At 40.8% G+C, this 15,776-nt stretch overlaps 1 protein-coding gene and 1 non-coding gene across 4 annotated transcripts in view; both read right to left on the bottom strand.

Annotated features, from left to right (window-relative positions):
* LOC140495901 (UDP-N-acetylglucosamine--peptide N-acetylglucosaminyltransferase 110 kDa subunit) overlaps positions 1 to 15,776 on the bottom strand; it is an 83,554-nt gene that overhangs the window by 58,692 nt on the left and 9,086 nt on the right. The window contains exons 1-5 of one of the 3 annotated variants that reach the window (XM_072595170.1): positions 12,905 to 13,019; positions 10,763 to 10,913; positions 8,134 to 8,377; positions 3,917 to 3,985; positions 505 to 621 (exon numbers count right to left, since the gene is read on the bottom strand). In XM_072595170.1, the coding sequence (XP_072451271.1) occupies positions 505 to 621; positions 3,917 to 3,985; positions 8,134 to 8,377; positions 10,763 to 10,848 (516 nt within the window). In that variant the 5' untranslated portion in view covers positions 10,849 to 10,913; positions 12,905 to 13,019. The other 2 variants (XM_072595169.1, XM_072595171.1) reach the window with 2 other exon arrangements.
* LOC140496129 (U6 spliceosomal RNA) lies at positions 7,169 to 7,270 on the bottom strand. Its single transcript, XR_011964174.1, has one exon. It is a non-coding gene; the product is annotated as a U6 spliceosomal RNA (small nuclear RNA).

Genomic DNA, 15,776 nt, shown 5'->3' with positions numbered 1-15,776 from the left:
TAGCATGGTGCAATTCAATGAGCTCACACAATAATTTGACCGCTGAGAAGAGACCAGATACTCTCTCTCATTTGGAAAGTATCTGAAGGATGGTCAGCCTTAAACAAAATGTACAGTAACAGCAGACAGGTAGCTTATCAAAATGAATCCTGAATTGGCACAGCTGGTCAACAAGGTGAATGTAGGTCAAAAATAATATTGGCCTTATTTTTAATTAGGCAAATTAAACAGTTCGAAGTATTTTGACAGGCAAAAACACGTATCCAAGATGGCCTTCTGGAAATTCAGAAAGTCTAACACTCCAAGACAGCTGGATATTGCGACAGGAGACCACAAAATTTCCAGAAAAAGCTAAACAGCAAAAAAATCAAATACTCAGATGATCAAAACATCCCATTAAATAAACACTTATTGCACTTGTGTGATCAAAACCAAAAGTTACATCATCACATTTTTGCTTAGAGAGGACATTCAAGTGTCGTGTGGAAAGTGTTGATCACTTGCCTTTTCAAAGTGGTGGATAGCTAGCCAAATCTCTCCCTGGGCATTAAACACACATCCAAGGTTGCTCCAGGCAACAGCGAAGTTTGGCTGAGTCTCAATCGCTTTCAGGTAACAAGCCTTAATTAGTTCAAGTGAAACAAGAGAGGGAACCAGGAAGAAGGGATGGGAGATTTGTAACAAAGATTGAAAGGAAGCAAAAGAAAACTTTATTAGTGCTCATTCTCACACCAGGCAAAAGTGAACCTGCAGTAAAGGCTAGCGCTGAATTCGCTCGCTGGCCCCATGAGAGCATGCGCAAAAACCTCAACCCACTTGCAGCTAGCCATTTTTCAGTTATGAATTTGTGCAAGAATACAGTTCTGCCTTTTTCCACCTTTACCATTATCAGACTACTTAAAACAAGATTACATTTGTTTTGTTTGCGGCAGAACCTGTTAACTTATCGAAAGAGTTTCTGCAGCGGTTTTAAAGATATATCCTTTTCCACTACAGATTTTATTAGCTATGTGACCAGCATCGATTTTACAGAAGTGTAATTGAGCATACAAAAGGGTATGGAATGTTCCAGATTACACATTTAAAAACTGCCTTCGAAGGTTCTAAAATCAATGGATATTTCACTAGTTATGAAAACACACTGAAGAGCAAAGTGCACAACCTCAAATGACAGTGCTGGATGAGGATAAAAGGTCCCTGTAACGCAAAGCGCTATTGCCAATGCGCCATGCACGGCTCTGCAACATGTTGCAGCGGCGTCACCAGCAGTTCGCAGGCGCAGGTTTGGAAAAAATTTCTTTCTTTTAAAAAAAACAAAAATCGCAGCACAGCGCACGCATGCGCAGATGCAAAACTGCAAAGTAGATAGCCAGCTGAAATAAATACCACTGATAGTCCTCAGCACTTTGTACCTCAGGCACATCAAAGAAATCACTAGAGATACAAGTGATAAATTATCCAGGCTGTGAATTGAACACATATTGCCAATTTCACTGTACCCAAGAAGAAATAAATCACTATTGAAGCCAAATATCAAAACTAAAAATCATTAGTTCAATCAAACAGATTAAAAAGTTAGAGTTCAAAGAACTAGAAAAATTAAAAGTATTACGATTGAGCAGCTGTACAAGGCTATGCTGCACATATTGTTCTTTTGACGCCAGTCAGAATTAACAAGCACCAGTGACAACCTGGACACTTCACTCAGAACTATCTAAAGGTAGATGCGCAGCCAGCTATCTACTGAATAACGCAGGCGCTCGCATGCGCATCGCCGCGCAGCCTATGCGTTACTGCAGGCTCACAGCGCATGATCAGTAGAGCAGATTGCTGCAAACCAAACAAAGAGGAAAGAAATTAACAAAATCAGTAGTTAGAAGCTTTACTGGTACTTTGTAGAGCTATTGCCAATTTTAAATATATAAATATTTTTTTTCTAAGACAGTGGCTACTTTAAAAACACGCATCAAGTTGAACAATTTTTCTTCCCAATTACAGTTATTTTTCCCATTTTTAAGTAGTAAATATGAATACTTATTTAGACACTTTTTTGGAAGCCACGAGACAGAAGAACTCAGGCATGGAGGCAAATTGTTTGTGGCAGTGCTACAAACCCGTTACCATTATTTCATCTCATTTTCAGGGTAGTCGATGATGGGAAGAGCAGACGGTGTCACCCCTAGATCCTGGCCTCGACCTCCGGTCAGCGAGGCACCTACAGGGGAGAGCTTTCACCCGCCTGAAACCTTCTATGTATAATATCAATCATGAAAACGAAAAAGACAAATAAGAAAGACAAAATAGTTAGTAAAGAGTCCAACAACATATTCCTGGATTTGTTCTAAAATGCAATCTTCTGAAAGAAAAAAAAAACAGACAGTTTCACGCTTATGTTCCAAAGCAGTTAATGTGTTTAGCTTCAATTCATGCATTCAAAGTGCTGAAATGTACAACTGCATCTGACAATGACATGTTTGGGGCACCCACTTTGGAAAGAAAAACCAAGAACGACAACAAAAACAAAAGAAAAAATAAAAATTCGGTGGTCTGCTGTGAAGGCATCTACTCACCGAACCAAAAAAAAACTGTAAACTTAGGTTTAGATTTTGCCTATCCAAATTGGAAACACACACCGGCAAGGGATGGGCAAGGGAGTGCAGGACAGGGTAGGGTGGAGCAAGGGTTGTTATTCTCAGACCTCCTTTCCATACCAGACAGCCTCAAATTCAAGGAAGAAAGGGCCTCCATATAAATCACAAAAAAGTTGTATTTACAAACTAGCTACACTAAACATCTACTGGTTTTGCCTTTTAAATGTACCGATCAGAGCTTTAAATGAAATCTCATTTTATACTTCATCGAACGAAACATCTAACTATCGCCTTCCACCGCTGAAATAAAGAAGTCAGCATCGAGGAGCAAGCGCAGTCTCACTTAATACAGATTGAAGCCGCAGTGGAATGCGCTGAAAGTTAGCTCTCCATTCAACGGCCTGTGGGCTGAGGCACTATTTACCCCATTGATCATTGTAACCCCACCTCCCCACATCCACCCACCAAGCCCTCTCACTCTACCCCATAAGCACACATACACAAAGTCAAATGGACAGCTACGCTGCGCAGACACTCCACTTTGCAAGCGCGCGGGACTCAGAATGTCAGGTTGAGGGACTCTGGATGAGGTCCCCCTCTCCTCACATTCATTGCCCCTCAGTGGCTTTGCATAAGGTGGCTTTTAACTCTCCAAAAGGGTGTATTTATATGTATATATATATGTAAACATGTACACATATATATATATACACATACACATCGTTTCAAATTTACATTTTAATGTGTGATCAATACCACTTAAATGCCAGGACTAAACTACATGAAAAAGAAATTCAGCTGCTAGAAGCCACCTTATTAACTGAGCAAATCTGGTACATCAGTTCATTTCTCAAGACAAAACCAGCAATTCAGAAACAGAAGGTTTGAGAACTCAAAATTTGGGATCTGACATGGTAATAGCAGCCATTACAAATGCAACCTTTCTTCCCATTAATGTTGACGGTCTGTGTGAGGAGTGCAGATGGTGAAAGTAGCTGACATGTCTCTGTAACAGAGACAGAATTAAGGGGGGGGTGGGGGGGTGGGGGATAAAGAGAGAAAAAAAAAGGGAGGACTGTACTAATTCATACAATTTCAGCCAATCCTTTTCAGGAAGTCTATTTACTTAGCCATGGGAGCCTCATTTTCTTACTACACTTGTTCACTCAGGTTCCTCCAGCCATGTCTGACAAGGGGGTACACAGTCGATCATTTTCCATGGTTACTATCCACTCAAAGTAACTACTCATCAGGATGATAGATTGCTATCATGATTGTCTGAGAGTTTCTCTTCACAGTATGAATTAATTACCACCACCACTTACCTTGGCTTCTTCTAAGCGACCCAGGGCTTTAAGGAGGTTCCCCAGGTCACTGCGAACACAATACAAATCCTGTTAAAACAAGAGTAATAAGTTTATTTGACTCATGTACCAGAAAAAGAGTTTTGATTGTAAATTTAAATTATGAATCTCACTTAAAATGAGATATGAATTACATCTCCAAATTCTCTAGTCAGTTTACTGCTGAAATTTTAATCCAACTATCTCACTTTATGTGCATTTTTCCTAAGCTATATGCAGCAATCTCAAAGTGCAAATTAAGCTGTTCAGTGTTTCCAGTCTGCAGACATCGCTTCAACAAAAAATCATTTTTCAGACTATAGCCCTAAAAAACAACAAACCAGCTGTCACATAGCTGGCTTACCACAAGGTTGGAGCTGTCATGTCTGCACAGCTAAGTATTAAGAAACTGAACAAACCCAAAGATATGTGAAAAACAGCAAAACGAAATTTGATTCAGGTGACAGTTAATGTCTCAGATGGCACTGCTTACAATTCACTTTGTAACAGGAAAGATGATGATAGTATATAAACATTTAAAACTAATGAAAAATTATTTTACTGGCACTGTAAGATTTTGACTTCAATCAAAATGTCAGGATTATGCTAATGCCCAAATTGATAACAAAACAACTTCTGTCAACTTCAATTCTGAAATCTCATATTTATGTCCTATCCAAGTAGTCAAAGCAGCACTGCCATTAGTTGCAGGATTCAAAATAGTCAGAACAGCTTCTATTAGCAGTTATTTTAAAAATTATTAACTTAATAACAGAGCTAGATTACTCTGTACATCCTGATCAAATTGTGTCTCAGCTTTTAAACATGCTCCACTTCAAGGCCATACCTAGTTTTGACAATACGCAAGATCAAATACCATTAAAAATACTCAGACTGCACACTTCCCTGGTCATCCGCTTCCACTGCAAAGTGCTTGGATAACTGTTCTTGCTCACGAAATAGAAAAGCTCAATCTTATTGTCTGACTTGATCCTGAACTCAAATAATAATGCTATATCTTTTCTACTAAATTTCAGTTACATAAGTAGATTTTACCTAGAGGGGACTTTGAACGTAAGGGCCATCTATTCCAATTGACTCATTATTGTATTTCAAGCTCATGGTATACCTACTATACCTTGAATATTTCTTTAGAATACAGTTGACAAGTTCATGGATATTTTGGTCTTCCATTTCTTCCTTAACAAGGACAGCAAATTCAAACTTACACTTGTGGGCTATCAGCATTGTTTGAAAAAAGTTCTCCTTATGGTTGGAAATTGCTATGAAAACAACACCATCAGGCCTATATTAAACTATAAAAGGATTTTCAGCAAAGTCTCTAACCCAAAGCTTAAAATGAGACATTTATACTATAGTTTCTCACACAACTAAATGCTTGCGATTGTTGGAAGCCAGTCAACTCAGTTGTTACATTGCTGCAGGAGTACTGCCCTTGGTCCAAACATCTTCAACTGCAATTACCTTCTTTCCATCTCAAGGTGTTAAGTTTCCACTGTCCACTACAGAATGTTCAGAACTATTCACAAGTCAGATATTGAACCTTCCTCCAACAGAAGAGACTTCACTTTTTTCCACCCAATCCATCATAAGTCCAGAGTGACTAGAAACTGAGCACGACCAGTCTGCCTACCAGCTACAAGCAAAGTCAGTCAGATATGACAGAACATTTTCTGCTTGTTTGGACAGTAGCAGCTCCAGCAACACTGAAGCAGCATGATACCATCGGGACAAAGGAGCCAGCTTGACTAGCATCCCATTTTTTACTTCCAAATTTTATTCCTCTTCCTACGTAACAGTATGCATACAACACACACGATGCACTACGACAACTCAAGCCTCCTGACAGTATATTCTAAACCCCCTATCTAGGATAAGAGGAGCAGACATATGACCAACACCTGCAAGCTTCTTCAAAGTCATGCACTATCCAGAGTTGGAACTACATGGATCAAAATCCTGAAACTCCCTTGCTAATAGCATAGCTGCAGACTGACAGCAATAGTTCAAGGCATAACTCAGCACCATCTTTTCAAGCACATTTGGAATTTGCTTCAAAGCCAATCCTGGCTTTGCCACTGAACTCCAAGTTGCATGAACGCACATTTAAAAATCTATTATTATAATGGCGACAAGTAGCCAGGTATTCTGCACGAAATGACTACCTAGATTTCAAAATAGGTTAGCAAAAGGCAACCTTGCATTGCTTTCAAATACCAACCCATACTCGAGATTGCAATTATACATTATTACCTCAAACCCATTCTTTTGGCAAGCCTGCCGGTCTCAAAATTAATTATGCAAATGTATAGTCGTCATTCGTGCGAGGTGGTGTGTTTTGCAAAGCTACTGCTCCCATTTACCTTCTTTTCACTTATTTCCGCTACACTTAGTATTTCAAATACAGATCTTTTCAAAATAAAAACACCACTGTATGAATGGAAGGCCAAAGCTATTTAGAGCATCTAAAATGATTAATTACCTGCCTACCTCTTCTCCAGAGTGGGAGGAGGAAGCAGTAGTGGACATCTTCAGTGAAACAAAGCAGAACTTCTTTAGGTCAGACAGATAATTTCTCCCTCCGTTGTGGTGATAAAGGGTAGCCTGTCAGTACCTTCATGGGGTAGTTGTCAATCAGATCGCAACCAGCCAAATCCAGACAATGAATCACAGAGGGCAGGGATCTTTGTGATGGAAAGTCCATCACAATACAAATGGTTCTACCAGAGGCATACAGAAACAGCACTGCCTGGAAGGGAACATGGCACTGGTATGGATAGTTTTAAAAATCATTGGTCATCTCTTCTTGGTTGGCTTTGGGGTTCAGGGGTCTTCTGTGAAGACAGGTGTTCTTCAGGAACAAAGTTCACTGTAAAACATATGATGCCAAATCTTTCTCATGTCATCCCAGTTGATTACAATACCATGCACAACAGGATATTTCAACATCAGGATGCCCCCTTTCCTCCAGGCTTCAATCAACATTGCTGTCTTTTTGTCCCAATCCAACCATTACACCCTGCTGTTTTGGGTGATCAACTCTAGAGGGGAAAACAGCACAAAGGGGCATCATCACAAGCAGAACCAGCCTTGCACATACCAGAGCCATTATTGTGAGCAACTGCATCATCCATGGCTATAGATTATCATTTGTTTCCATCTCTGCAGCTGCAAGCCCGATCTCACTCTTGGTCACTGGGTATTCAAAAAGCGTCAGGGAGGTGGAACATCATGAATTTCCATGGCAGCTTGCACAGGGACCATGCTAATCATCTCTGTATTGCTCCCATTTTAGCATCTGCTGCCGAAGTTAATGTCTATCCTGGTGAGATTAGGCAGTTCAGCCAACTCTACACTATAAAGATCACGTTTAGCTTCTGTCTCTTCATCTTCCAGACAAACAGATAATCAAGCACAGGTCTAAATCTTCAGAAAATGGGTTGACAGATTGTTTGGAGAATCAGTATTGCTATACAGGTTCCATAATACAAAACAGTAGAATCACCGTTCCATATAGAATTTAAATTTGTTTGATCAGAGGCTATTCAATTTACAGCAAATTGTATAGCTGACCATGCCCATCTTGAAGGTCCTTGCTGTTTCTGCTCCTCTAGAGATGCCTGGAACCGACCCTTACTTATTTCCAGATCCACGAACCAAGAGCAGAAAGAATGCAAGTGAAATCTTTATGGGGTCAAATGCAAATTGACAGAAATCCAAAATGATAAATAACTGCTGATCAAGGACTCAACCTTTGTCAATTTGCAAGGAGCTTTAACTATGTGCACATAGAAAATAACTTCTCAGCATTGCTTGTCACCATCCAAGATCAACAAACTGACTAGCAAACAGGACTCTTCCCAATCAGCCCTGAAAGATCCATTCAGCAACTAAACTATAGATAGCATACTCTGTTCAGACTAGGGAAGTTTATCAATTCTACATTCACCAACTGGAGTCTTTCCCACTGCAAAATGGCATTACAAGACAAATGAAAAAAACGTACCCTACAAGAAAATTTAATAAAAAAACAAAATTGCAATCAGAAAACAAAACTGAAGCCAAAGTGGAACTGCAGCTTCAAGTTTACAGTTAGCTGAAACAACAGTAGATAACCTACAATCTTTATACCAGAAACTCAAGTTTAAAAATCTGACTAAAATTGCTTCTTTACGTACAGGATTATACTGTAGGGCAGATACATAGGCTTGCACTGCACCCTCCATGTCTCCTGCTGCAACCAGTGCTGCTGCCAAGTTGATGTATCCGTCAATAAAGTCTGGTTTGAGCCGAAGGGCATGTCGATAATGTTCAATAGCCTCCTGAAGTTGTCCACGCTCTTTATAGACATTTCCCAAGTTTGAATAAGCCTCAGCCAACATGGGGTTCTGTTTGATAGCCAGAGTGCTAAAGTGAGCAGACCTAAAAAAAGGATAAAAGGCTTTTAAAATTTTATTTTTATATCCTCACATCACATAGTAAAATACACTTTGTGATCAGACTACTTATTTTCTACGGTCATGAAAACATGCTCCTTTTAACTACATTACATTGACTGAATTAACCCTATTAAAAATGCAGTTTATTGAATTTTCCAAATGAAAATGTTTTTAATAACTTACAGATGTACAGCATGGAAACAGATCCTTTGGTCAAACTTCATGCTGACCAGATATCCTAATCTGATCTAGTCCCATTTTCCACAACTTGGCCCATATCCCTCCAAACACCACCTATTCACATATCCAAAATGTCTCTTAAATGTTGCAATTGTACCAGCCTCCACCACTTCCTCTGGCAGCTCATTCCATACACGTACCATTCTCTGCATGAAAAATGTTACCCCTTAGGTCCCTTTTATATATCTTTCCCCCCCTCACCCTAAACCAATGCCCTCTAGTTCTAGACTTCCCCATCCTGGGGAAAAGACCTGACTATTCAGGATGTAGGTTTGCTCGCTGAGCTGCAAGCTTCATTTCCAGACGTTTTGTCACTCTACTACGTAACATCTCCAGTGGGCCTTGAGGCCAATAACTTGATTCCTGTTTTCTATTTGTGCTTTTAGGTAACTTTGGGATGATGTCATTTCCTGTTTTTTTTTGAGGGAGTAGTAGATGGGGTCTAACTCAATGTGTTTGATGATAGAGTTCCAGTTGGAATGCCATGCTTCTAGAAATTCTTGTGTCTCTCTCTGTTTGGCTTGTCAGAGGATGGATGTGTTGTCCCAGTTGAAGTGGTGTCCTTCCTCATCTGGAGCCCCACTGAAGAGGTTACCTAGTAGGGTGATGAAATGTCTGGAAACGCACCTTCCAGCTCAGCGAGCAAATCTACATCCAGAACCTCAACCTGAACTATAAGTCTTCTCAAACCTCACCTGACTATTCACCCTATCCATGCCCCTGATGATTGTAAGGTCATGTTGCAACTTACAGGGCATTGGTTAGACTGCTTTTGGAATTCTGGTCTCCTTGCTATAGGAAAGACGCTGTTCAAAAGCTAGGGAGAAGATTTGTAGCTCGGGTGCTCGTTGTTGTGGTTCTGTTCGCCGAGCTGGGAATTTGTGTTGCAGACGTTTCGTCCTCTGTCTAGGTGACATCCTCAGTGCTTGGGAGCCTCCTGTGAAGCGCTTCTGTGATGTTTCCTCCGGCATTTATAGTGGCTTGTCTCTGCCGCTTCCGGTTGTCAGTTCCAGCTGTCCGCTGCAGTGGCCGGTATATTGGGTCCAGGTGGATGTGTTTGTTGATAGAGGCATGGCACTCATCCACAGATTCTAGGAATTCCCTGGCTGTTCTGTTTGGCTTGCCCTATAATAGATGATGGATTAGTGGTGCTGGAAGAGCACAGCAGTTCAGGCAGCATCCAACGAGCAGCGAAATCAGTGTGCCCTATAATAGTGTTGTCCCAGTTGAATTCATGTTGCTCGTCATCTGCGTGTGTGGCTACTAAGGATAGCTGGTCGTATCGTTTCGTGGCTAGTTGGTGTTCGTGGATGCGGATCGTTAGCTGTCTTCCTGCTTGTCCTATGCAGTGTTTTGTGCAGTCCTTGCATGGGATTTTGTACACTATGTTGGTTTTGCTCATGCTGGGTATCGGGTCCTTCATTCTGGTGAGTTGTTGTCCAAGAGTGGCTGTTGGTTTGTGTGCTATTATGAGTCCTAGTGGTCACAGTAGTCTGGCTGTCAGTTCGGAAATGCTCCTGATGTATGGTAGTGTGGCTAGTCCTTTGGGTCGCGGCATGTCCTCGTCCTCGTTCCGTTGTCTTTCCCTTAGGCATCTGTTGATGAAATTGCGCGGGTATCCGTTTTCGGCGAATACATTGTATAGGTGGTGTTCTTCTTCCTCTTTCTGCAGTTCTGGTGTGCGGCAGTGTGTTTGTGGTCCTTTTGAATAGTGTCTTGATGCAACTTCGTTTGTGTGTGTTGGGGTGGTTGCTTTCATAGTTCAGGACTTGGTCTGTGTGTGTGGCTTTCCTGTATACTTTTGTGCTGAATTCTCCGTTCAAAGCTGGAACTGACAACCGGAAGCGGCAGAGACAAGCCACTATAAATGCCGGAGGAAAGATCACAGAAGCGCTTCACAGGAGGCTCCCAAGCACTGAGGATGTCACCTAGACAGGGGACAAAACGTTTGCAACACAAATTCCCAGCTCGGCGAACAGAACCACAACAAAGATGCTATAAAATTTGCAAGGGCTAGAAAAGATTTACAATGAGGGTTTGAGCTATAAGGAGAGGGTGAATAGGCTGGTGCTACTTTCCATGGAGCACTGGATGTTGAGGGTAACCTTACATCAAGTGGATTAGTTACCTGTCCAGTCTGCGACACTGGAAATGTATGGAGGAGAGAAGCAAAAGCACACCAGTGTTATCAGGCTCTTGTCTCCAAAGTTGCATGCAGTGCCTCTCAGCTGCCTCAAAGTCTCCTGCTTGATATTCACGATGCGCCAGTTCTGCTAACCCTGGAATGGAAGCATGCACTTTATTAGTGCTACTTACACAAGAGTCAGAAGGAAAAAAATATACATAAAAAAATAAAAACAATGAAAATGTACAAACATAAAAGGCACACAGATCACTCAAAAACACTTGCCACCATGTAATCATAACTGCAATGTTCTATAAAGCTGGACAACCGTAAAAGGAATTTATTTAATAGAGCAAAACATGTTAAGATTTCTCCTCATAAGAGCAAACAAGGTTGCCAACCAGGAAGGAGATGGTTGAATAAGAGAAAAGAAAGATGGCAGGAAAGCATTAAAGGAGTTCTGAAGCAATAAAAGAATGAAAGGAGCTTTCAGCAGCAAATGGCTAAGGCAGAGATGGGATCTGCTAATGTTAGTGGTGAAGTAGTTAATCTTAACAATGGGGTGTATACTGTAAGAAGCATACACTGGATTTAAAATAGAACATGAAGATTACATAAAACATGTATCTTACAAATAACATTCTTCCTCTTATATAACCAGTTCAGGTAACTGAGTTTACATAATGTTGTCATTGTGCAAGCCTTTGATATTTCAGGAATTTTTTTGGACCATTAGTCAATGCAGAGTTTAAAACTCAATGAAATTGATGCTCATCAGTTAAGAGGAGTGGTGTATTTTGTCTATAATCATAAAATACCAATATCATTTTAGTGCCTTCAAACAAAAAGACTGCAAGCTTCATGACTTGCATCCTCCAGTGAATCAGCAGGACATATTTCAGCAAGCCTCCATATAGCCAGACCCAATCTTCAAGCATCTGTACAGAACAAGCATAATTATTGCACTTTGATACACAGACAAATGTTTGGTCATGCTAGGTAGCTAATCCCACATTTAAAATTAGAAAAATTAATTCCTGGATAATGGAGCATTTAACTAGGTTAACCAGCTAATGTCATTAAACCCAAGTCCCTTTTGTCATGTTCCTCACCCCAAGGAGTAAGAATCCTGCCCACAATATAAAGTCTGAAACCATTCAAGTCAGTTCCAGCAGGTAGTCCCATTTCTTTTTCATGCTTATCTGGCTCAAATCCATGAAACCACTGAACCAAGAAGGGCCAATTATGCTACCCACTTTAGGAGACAAATGAGAGTTAACGGGCTTTTCTGAAAGGGAAATCATAGTCTTTGCAAAATTTAAAATGTGCTGCACAAAGAAAAAGCACTGTATATACTGTACTTAACTTTCCAGAAGACATCTGATGAGGTGCAGAAAATGAAAGGTCTAAGGAGTGACATATTGACATGACTTTAGCTGACAGGACAGAATACATACAAGTTGGTTGGTTTCTAGCTGAAAAGATGAGTGACAGAATCTCAACTTCTTACAACTTCTATAAAATGACCAGGGTTAAAATAAAAGGTACGGTTGCCAAATTTGCAGGTGACACAAAGAAACCTGGGAAGGGAACACAAGGAGGTTTCAAACAGATTTCACAGGTTAAGCGTGCGAGTAAAGATTTGATTTGATGTGGGAATGTGAAATTGCCCACTTTGAAAGGAAAAATAAAAGGAAGTTACCACCGAGATGTCACATACCTGCAATGCAGAGGCATCTGGGTGACCTTGCGTGTGAATCACAAAAGGTTAGCATGCAGGTAATTAGGAAAACTAATAGTATGCTATTCTGTTGTGGTTCTGTTCGTCGAGCTGGAGGAAAGATCACAGAAGCGCTTCACAGGAGGCTCCCAAGCACTGAGGATGTCACCTCGACAGGGGGACGAAACGTCTGCAACACAAATTCCCAGCTCGGCGAACAGAACCACAACAAAGAGCACCCGAGCTACAAATCTTCTCACAAACTTTGAGTATGCTATTCTTTTATCAAGATGGGAATCGAATAGAAACGTAGGGAGGCAATGTTTCAATCATACAGGGAATCAGTGAGATCGAAACTGGAGTAGCGTGTGCATTATTTATCTTATTTAAGGAATTCTAACATATTGGAACGAGAGAGTACTTACTCGACAAATACTTGAAGTGCTGGGTTGTTTTAGAAAGGTTGGACAGTCTTCACTGGAGTTAGGAGTAATGTGACAGAAACAGGCAAGATTCTGAGAGGTCTTAACAAGATACATGGAAAAGATGTTGCCTTTGCTGTAAAAATCTAAAGATAGGGATAAAATTAAAAGTAAGGGGTGACCAATTTAAGACAGCAATGAAAATTTTTGTTTTATTCAGATGGTCACAAGTCTTCCTGAAAAGGCAGTGCAAGCAAGAGTCTGAGTCTTTTTAAAAAAAGCAGGTAGATAGATTATTGGTAAACATTGGGTGACAAGACTGTAATCAGGTCAACCATCCTACTCTCCTAAGACAGCACACCATTCCAGTTCTCATTCAAGATAGAGTTATCATAGTCCCAGAAGACCAGAAGGAAGTGCATGCACGAGAGGGAGGGACAACTGGAGTTTAAGCGGAGGATCATATGTCTCAAAGGGGGAGGTTCAGAAGGGAAGACTTGCATGGGGATCTCAGCCAGGGCAGGAACTGAACCTATGCTGTTGACAACATTCTGAATTGCAGACGTTCTGTCCCATCAACAAAGCTCACCAACCCTTGTATCATTCAAGTAAACCTACACTGAACCATAGAGTCACAGATGTACAGTATGGAAACAGACCCATTGATCCAACTTGCCCATGCTGACCAGATAGCCTAATCTAGCCCGCTTTGCCAGCACTTGGCTCATATCCCTCCAAATCCTTCCTATTCATATACCAATCCAGATGCCTTTTAAACACTGCAATTGTACCAGCCTCCTCCACTTGCTCTGGCAGCTAATGCCATACACGTACCACCCTGTGTGTGAAAATGTTGCCCTCTTTCCCCTCTCACCCTAAACCTATGCCCTCTAGTTCTGGACTCCCCGACCCCAGGGAAAAGCATTTGTCTATTTATCCTATCCATGCCCCTCATAATTTCATAAACCTCTATAAAAAGGTCACCTCTCAGCCTCAGACACTCCAGGGAAAACAACCCCAGCCTATTCTGCCTCTCCCTATATCTCAAATCCTCCAACCCTGACAACATCCTTGGAAATCTTTTCTGAACCCTTTCAAGTTTCACAACATTCTTCCTATAGGAAGATCAGAATTTTACACAATATTCCAACAGTGGCCTAACCAATGTCCTGTACAGCTGCAACATGACCTCCCAACTCCTGTATTCAATACTCTGGCCGATAAAAGAAAAGCATACCAAACGCCTTCTTCACTATCCTATCTACCTGCGACTCCACTTTCAAGGAGCTATGAACCTGTACTCCAAGGTCTCTTTGTTCAGCAACACTCCCTAGGACCTTATCATCAAGTGTACAAGTTTTGCTTTTCCAAAATGCAGCACCTCACATTTATCTAAGCTAAACTCTATCTGCCACCCTGCAGACCATCAAGATCCCGTTGTAATCTGAGGTAATCTTCTTTGCTGTCCACTACACCCCAATTTTGGTGTCATCTGCAAACTTATGAACTACACCTCCTTTGTTCGCATCCAAATCATTAATATAAAATGATAAAAAACAGTGGACCCAGCATCAATCCTTGTGGCACTCCACTGGTCACAGGCCTCCAGTCTGAAAAGCAACCCTCCACCACCACCCTCTTGTCTTCTACCTTCAAACTAGTTCTGTATCCAAATGGCTAGCCCTCCCTGTATTCCATGAGATCTAACCTTGCTAACCAGTCTCCCATGAGGAATCTTGTCAAACACCTTACTGGAGTCCATATAGATCACATCTACCACTCTACCCTCATCAATCCTGTTTGATCCCTCATCAAACTCAATCAAATTTGAGAGATGTGATTTTCCACACACAAAGCCATGCTGACTATCCCCAAGAATGATACTGAATACATATAATCACCATACAGCCTAAAATTCTGACACTTTGTTGAAGGTAAGACCACGATTCAATCAACTGAAAGTGATTTGGGCCTGGGACATTACACGAAGGGACTCCAGCATCAATGACCTCATACAAGCACAATCATCTGCACTATGCTCAGAAAGACCAACGAACTGAAACTCCCCATACAGCACATTGCAAAATACCAACTAGGCAATTACATATCCAAAGATCAGCTGAAACGCTGATCAAACTTCACCACTATTCAAAATCAGTTAAATATGGATTTGCCTTGAACAAATTTATACTGGCTCTCCTCATTTTACAACTGCCTTTCCAAAGAAATGTTTCATCTCTAATAATTAACAATTTCTCCACACTATAACCTATACTTATGACATTTGGCATGACAATACAGAACAAGTATTGCTGAATGAGAGAAAGACATGTTCATCTTGTGCTCAGCCAGAATCATAAGATCAAATCTCAAAAGGAGCAATAATTTACACTGCATGAAAAGAGAAAGCCGATAGTTGGCCAGTGGACTCATTGCTTTAGCGAATGCACCAGGAAACAGTTAACTATCAAAATATGCATAGATATGCTCTGTTTGCAAACATGGCACTGCATGAACATTCAGATTATGACCAAGGCCACCATCAGTTCCACTTTTGCTTCTTTCAGAATCCTTGGGTGCATTCATCTACACTTAGCTGTCCCAAATGATTATCTGTTCATTACTGAGAAGCGATGAAGCAGGTCTTCTCTACCTAGTATCCTAACCCAAAATTTCACTTTCCCCTTTTGTTCAACCCTCCCCTCACTCCCTTCAATTGTGATGGTAAATACACATTTAATATTTTCACAAATTCTCTACCTTTGCATGGAGATTTCCCTTTGGATCCTAAAAGATTAAAGTAGTGAAACAAATCACATTTTATTCATACACTATAGTTAAAATACAACTGAAGAAAGAAATTGAAATAAATTAA

Source organism: Chiloscyllium punctatum, chromosome 25 (genome assembly GCF_047496795.1).
Source record: "Chiloscyllium punctatum isolate Juve2018m chromosome 25, sChiPun1.3, whole genome shotgun sequence".
Classification (NCBI taxonomy): Eukaryota; Metazoa; Chordata; class Chondrichthyes; order Orectolobiformes; family Hemiscylliidae; genus Chiloscyllium; species Chiloscyllium punctatum.
Note: the sequence above shows the minus strand (reverse complement) of the source record. Positions and strands in the feature narration are given on the sequence as shown.